The following is a 5990-nucleotide window of genomic DNA, read 5'->3' as shown; positions in this document are numbered from 1 at the left end:
TCATTTCCGTAAAGTTGGTACATACAATTACTCTAGATAATGAACATAAAAATGCCGACAACCTTTTCTGGATGATTTAGGAAAAAAAATTTCTGGTCTAAATGTTTATCCGAAGACACTTTAAGTTTAAGAACACGTTGGGTATACGGAATAACTATTCAATTAGAACAAAGAATATCTATTACTGAAAAATGAAGAGGCTGGAATGGTAGTTTGGTTTGTATATATTTTTATTAAAACATATTAAACTCTAAATTACGAAAATGTCTTGATTAAGTCTTAAAGGTGTGTGAACCGAGTCCCGCAAGGACCCCACTGCGACTCATTTGAGACCTGCCTAGACCCCGCTTAGACTCTATCAGGACCCCGTCGAGATCAGCCGGAGACCCTGGTAGGTCCCGGTGGGGTCCTAAACAGGTCCTGGTCAAGTCCCGGTAAGGTCCCAAGCAGGTCCTGGTCAAGTCCCGAGCAAGTTTCGGCGGGGTTCGGGGCAAGTCCCAGGTGGGTCCTGGGCGAGTGTCGGGCAGGTCCCGGCGGAGTCTCGGTCAATTCCCGGGCAGGTCCGGTCGGGTCTCAGTCAAGTCCCGAGGTCTTGGGCGGGTCCCGGGCAGGTCTCGACGGGGTCCTGGGCAAGTCCTGGCAGGGTCCGAGCAGGTCCCAGTCAAGTTCCGGAGGGATCTCAGGAAAGTCCTAGGCGGGTCCCGGTCGGGTCTCAAGCGGGTCTCGGTCAAGTCCCGGGAGGGTCTTGGGCAGGTCTAGGCGAGTTTTGTTCAGGTCCAGTCGAGTCCCAAGTAGGTCCTGGCGAGGTCCCGAGCGGGTCCTGAGCAAGTTCTGGTCAAGTCCCTGGTGGGTCCCGGGCAAGTCCCAGTGTGGTCCTAAACAGGTCTTGGCAGAGTCCGTCGATTTGGGAATGAGATGTTCAAAGTCGATTTGAAAATGGTTTAAAATTGAAAAAGAATTTTCGATTAAAAATAAAATATTTTCCGTCGCAGTAAATACCGTAAAATGCAGAAATCATTTTTTGAAACCTATTTTACGTCGAAGTAAATGAAGCCATATGTATTTCTTTATTTGGTCTAGTGCAATTCGTTAGTAAATTAAATCATGTAACCAATTTTTTAAAAATCTTATAAAACAATTATAATTTACATTTTTAAGGACCTTTTTTTTTTATTTTATTTTTTTGGATAAATACAAAATTGATCCTTGTAGTTGGCCTAATTTACAAATCACTCCATGTGGTTTAAAAAATAATTTATAAGTCCCTAGGGTAGACCAAAATAACATTTTACTCATTGAATTCATTTTCCGTTAAATGACTTAACGAAAACCGTTACATTACCACGTCATATCCAATAAAAATAAGACACGTGTTCTTTTTTATTTATACTTTTAAAAAATGATAAATAAGTTTTTTTACGTCATTTTGAGGCTTTAACACACTCCACATCAAATTAAATAAACATAATCCCTCTATATCTCATGTGCCACTTTCGTCTTCATCTTTCTTAATGATTCTTGCCGTCATCGTCATATTCCGATGGGTGTGATCTTTGATCTGTGAGTTACTCTGAGATTTTTAAGCATTTGCGTTTTTGGATTAGTGCATTTTTGGACAGTATTTTTATGGAAATTCAGATTTATTTTTGGGTATTGAAGCATCTTAAAAAATTGTTTATGGGCATCGGAAACAATCTATTCCTCTCTTTGTGTCATTTTTTTGGGGGAAGATGAAGACGACAGAGGCAAGAATCGGTGGGGAAGATGAAGATGACGACAAGAAGACGAAGATGAATACAACGGCAAAAATCGTTGGGGAAGATGAAGACGACGGCAGCACATGGGATATAGATGAATTATGTTTATTTAATTTGACATGGAGTGTGTTGGAACCTCAAAATGATGTGAAAAAGCTTATTCGTCATTTTTTAAAAGCTTAAATAAAAAAGAACACGTGTCTTATTTTTATTGGGTGTGATGTGACAATGTAACGGTTTCCATTAAGTCATTTAACGGAAAATAAGTTCAGAGAGTAAAATATTACTTTGGCCTACCATAGGGACCTATAAATTATTTTTTAAACCATAGGGCGTGATTATAAATTAGGCCAACCACATGGACTAATTTTACATTTATCTTTTTTTTTCTTTTTTTTCTTTTTTGAAACATCCGAATACTCAAATAGCCTTTAACCTTTGACAAAGAGTGCTAAGAGTGGTGGTACACAAGTATGAATTTTTGTCACAAATCTCAAGTTTCCAGATTTACAAGCTCATCCATAAGAACATGGGTACAAGACTGAAGTTATATGAGTAGGTTATAATAAATTTTCCCTAGATCACCTTGATCACAGTGGAAGACAATTAGACAACCATTATTTTGATGATACAAGTTTAATATTCCCATATCGAAAGGAAAATGCTATATTCCCTTCGAATTGAACTTCAGCCTTTTTATTATAATTATTTTCTAATCAAATGAAAAAAGAGTAACAAAAAAAGCAAAAAAAAAAATCAAGAAGTGGACTTTCAAGCAGCAAATCCAAACAGATACAATTATACAATGCAATTAATAAGAAATGGGCCCAAAAAAAAAAAAAAAAACACCTTGTCCTCAATTTAATCTGACCGCAAACCCATTGGAAATGAATTAGGATCCTATTTGAACAGAAGAATATCCAGTTAATTATATTAAAAGAGTATTTTTATCACATCAAAAAGTAAAAATACAAAAATACCTAACCATGTTCCATTCAGAATCCCTTCAGGTGTTATGCACAAGAAGGAAGAAAGTCTGAATGTGAAACTTCTCCTGTACATTTTTTTGATATAGCCCTACAATTAGCAGACTGCATAGAAAGTTCATTCAACTTCAGTTATTCTGACTATGAGTGGATACTACTACATCTCTGGAAACCAAGTATTCTCAAAGGTTGTGGGTTCTCTCAGCCGTTCTATGGGGGCTTTTGTGGGAAGTTTAATCGATGGGTTTATTCTATATACCTATTCTTGAGACACAAAAACTTATCAAACTATGGAATAGCTATTCCATTTCTGGGTTTATTCTACCAACGAAACGTGCTGCTTTATTTCAGGGGTATATTCTACCAACCAAACATGCCCTAAAGCAGGGCTTTGGAAACTGACTTGTATAGCTTATGCACAACTACGGACAAAAAGTCTATTCAACACAAACTGAACAAACTAAAAGTAGAGGTGGAACCGTGAAAGAATTGAAAAAAGAAATCAAACATTACAAGGAATCTAATGCTATCTCTGTTATACTACAACTAGTTTTAAGATACACAATGGTTGAGGTAAAACACTTTATTAGTCAGGCATAGCAAGGTCGAGCAAAAATCCAGAAACAGAACAAGAAAGCATGGGAGGGAAACACTTTCAATCTGAAAAATTGAACTTCTAGGTTTAAACACAACAATGTATATCAACTGCTCATTATTTCCACAATTTCTCAACTTGGGCTCAACTTTCATATATCTGCACTAGCAAAAAGAATCAAAGAACGGTTTTATCTCACAATAAAGTGGTGGGTAGACAGACTAGCTGAGCTGAGAAATTTAAGAGAAAGTATCCCTGATTTAGAAAAGCATCGGGAACAATAGACAGAATTTCAGCTCAGCAACAACAAAATGACCCTACCAGTGAATAACTAAAAAATAAAGTGTAAAACACCTTAATAGGTACTTTATATTGACTTTCTCAAACCAGTTCTCCATCCAACTCTCTCTTCAACATGTATTAGTCTTGCTCAATACATGTTCAAAAGAATACACATAAATCTAAGCTATAGTTTATGAGAGAACAAAAGTAAGATTTATCTGCTGCCTCTATCATGAAACTGCAATGAAACCTGATCCATGCTGCAATAAAAAGGCAGGTATAAATAACTGCCATCAGAGCTGTGAAAACAAGGACCATGAATGCTACATAAAAGGGAAGGATGGGAGAGCATACGACCTGTATAAGAAACATATGCTGGGTGGCACAGTCGTTTCATGAACCCAAACAAGTTGCCTTTTCTGTAGTAAGAAAAATGGCATCAGAAAGCATCAACTCTCCCAGCCATTGCTTGCTTATTGGCTGGTCCAATGGCTGGTCTGAGGAGAACATTGCAGAAAAATGGAACAAATTTGTAGGGCATAAGCCCTGCAAAAAGACATACCATAGGATGCAGCGTTCTCCAGAGAAAACCAATCAGTAATCTATCCATCTAAATGTGCAGGTATATGGGTATGCTCTCTACAAAACAAAATGTAAATACTAGCAAAAGAACCTTCCTTCACTACGTTCACCAAGAGCAAAACTTGCAGCAACGAAATTGGAAATGAAAAGCACAATAAGACTGGAGTTCAAAATCTTCAGTGAAGCAACCGCAATGCAAAAGGAGAAGATGATTAGTAGCAATAAGTAGATGACTTGATCAGCCTAAGAAAAAGGAACTTGTTGCCCTTAGATACTATACAGTAAGGTTAGGACAAAAGAACAAGTTCAGAAAGTCATTCTAGTGATACAGCATTTCCAACATAACATCGATGAAGATAGAATAACAAAGTTCAACAATAATATATGGAATACTCTCATGGTAACAAGAAAGTTCCAACAACCACCTTAAATGCCCTGGTCAAGAAAGCTGTTCATCTTTTTCTACCACCACGCTCTCTTAAAGAAAGGTTAAGTGTTTCTCCTGCTCCAATGTTGTAATATGCCAGCGACAAATTGTCCTTGAGAAAGCCAGGTTTTCCACTCAATTTCTGTTTATTGGCAGGAAGCTGGATCTCCCCTGCAATTTTCTCCTTCAGACTGCCAATAGTTTCAGATAAGGACTGCACTGTAATCTCCAGAAGCTGCCCTTTGAGATTTCCTTCATCAACATTGGGAACAGAGACAGTGATACGAACAGGCCCCTGCAAAAATAAAAATAAATCTCAATCAGGAAACCTAGAGCTCATTGATTTAAAAAATAAATAAATAAAAAAAAATTGAATACCACTTGAAGTTTACTAGAGTGAAAAAGGGGCAAAGGCAGAGACTCCACATACCAGATGCTGAGCAAGAAATTGGTCTTCTGGAATAAGCAAAGAATCATCGAGCTTCTGCCTCTTTGGCTCTGGTTCATTCGGAAGCGGTGGAGGAGCTTCCTCAGGTGGTGGTGGTGGAGGCATTCCTTGAGGCAAAGGCGGTGGGGGCATCATAGGCATGGTAGGTTGATGCACAGGAAGAGGAACAAAAGATCGGGGAACTGGCACATGCATAAACTGAGAACCAGGTGGAGGCGGTACAGGAATACTAGTAGCATTCATGGTTGGCATTTGGGGTGGTCGATTCACCAAAAGAGATTGTTGTCCAGAAGTTATTGGCATTGGAGGTGGAGGTGGCCGTACTGAAGGAATCATTTGCATAACTGGTGGCCTGGGTTGGGGTACAGGGAGCCCGACACTACTTGGAGCAGAATACTGGACTGTGTTTGGGGGCAAACGAGGAAGATTCAAGGCTAGTCCAGGTGGAGGAGGAAGTGGACGAACTGATGGCATGCCAGGCCTAGGTGGAAGAGCTGCGGGGCCAGGAAGGTTTCTTGCATCATTATTACCAGCATCATTTTGATCCTCTCCATTGATATTTTGAGACATGGCCTGGTTTGCAGTGCGCCCAATGCTTCCAGAGTGACCATCCCATATAACTTGCTTTGGTTGCTCATCTTTCTTCTTCTCAATCTCAGCCTTGACAGCATTAGAGACTTCTTCTTCTGTGGTACCAAAAATATCCGGACGGGTTCGGGCAAGTCCTACAATGTTCCTGGAGATCTCGTCGTCCTGAGCAAGTGTAGTCTCCCGAATTTTAGCAAACATCCTTTCTTTCTGCTCTTTGTACTTGGGATCAATGAGGGAAATCCTCATGTGTTCGGACATCTCATTAATGGGGATTAGCTCACCAGTAATTGGGGAAACAACGAATTTTGTTGGGTCTCTTTCT

The 5990-nt window shown here is 39.3% G+C and overlaps 1 protein-coding gene across 1 annotated transcript in view; it reads right to left on the bottom strand.

The window, feature by feature from the left end:
- Positions 1-4396: 4396 nt before the first annotated feature.
- Positions 4397-5990, bottom strand: part of LOC132173832 (probable splicing factor 3A subunit 1) — a 17486-nt gene continuing 15892 nt past the window's right edge. The window contains exons 6-7 of the mRNA XM_059585460.1: positions 5060-5988; positions 4397-4924 (exon numbers count right to left, since the gene is read on the bottom strand). Coding sequence (XP_059441443.1) covers positions 4655-4924; positions 5060-5988 — 1199 coding nt within the window. The 3' untranslated portion in view covers positions 4397-4654. The remainder of the gene's footprint in view (positions 4925-5059; positions 5989-5990) is intronic.

The sequence above is a fragment of the Corylus avellana genome, chromosome ca1, assembly GCF_901000735.1.
Source record: "Corylus avellana chromosome ca1, CavTom2PMs-1.0".
Lineage (NCBI taxonomy): Eukaryota > Viridiplantae > Streptophyta > Magnoliopsida > Fagales > Betulaceae > Corylus > Corylus avellana.
The sequence above is the reverse complement of the archived record's forward strand: the minus strand, read 5'-3'. Positions and strand labels throughout refer to the sequence as shown.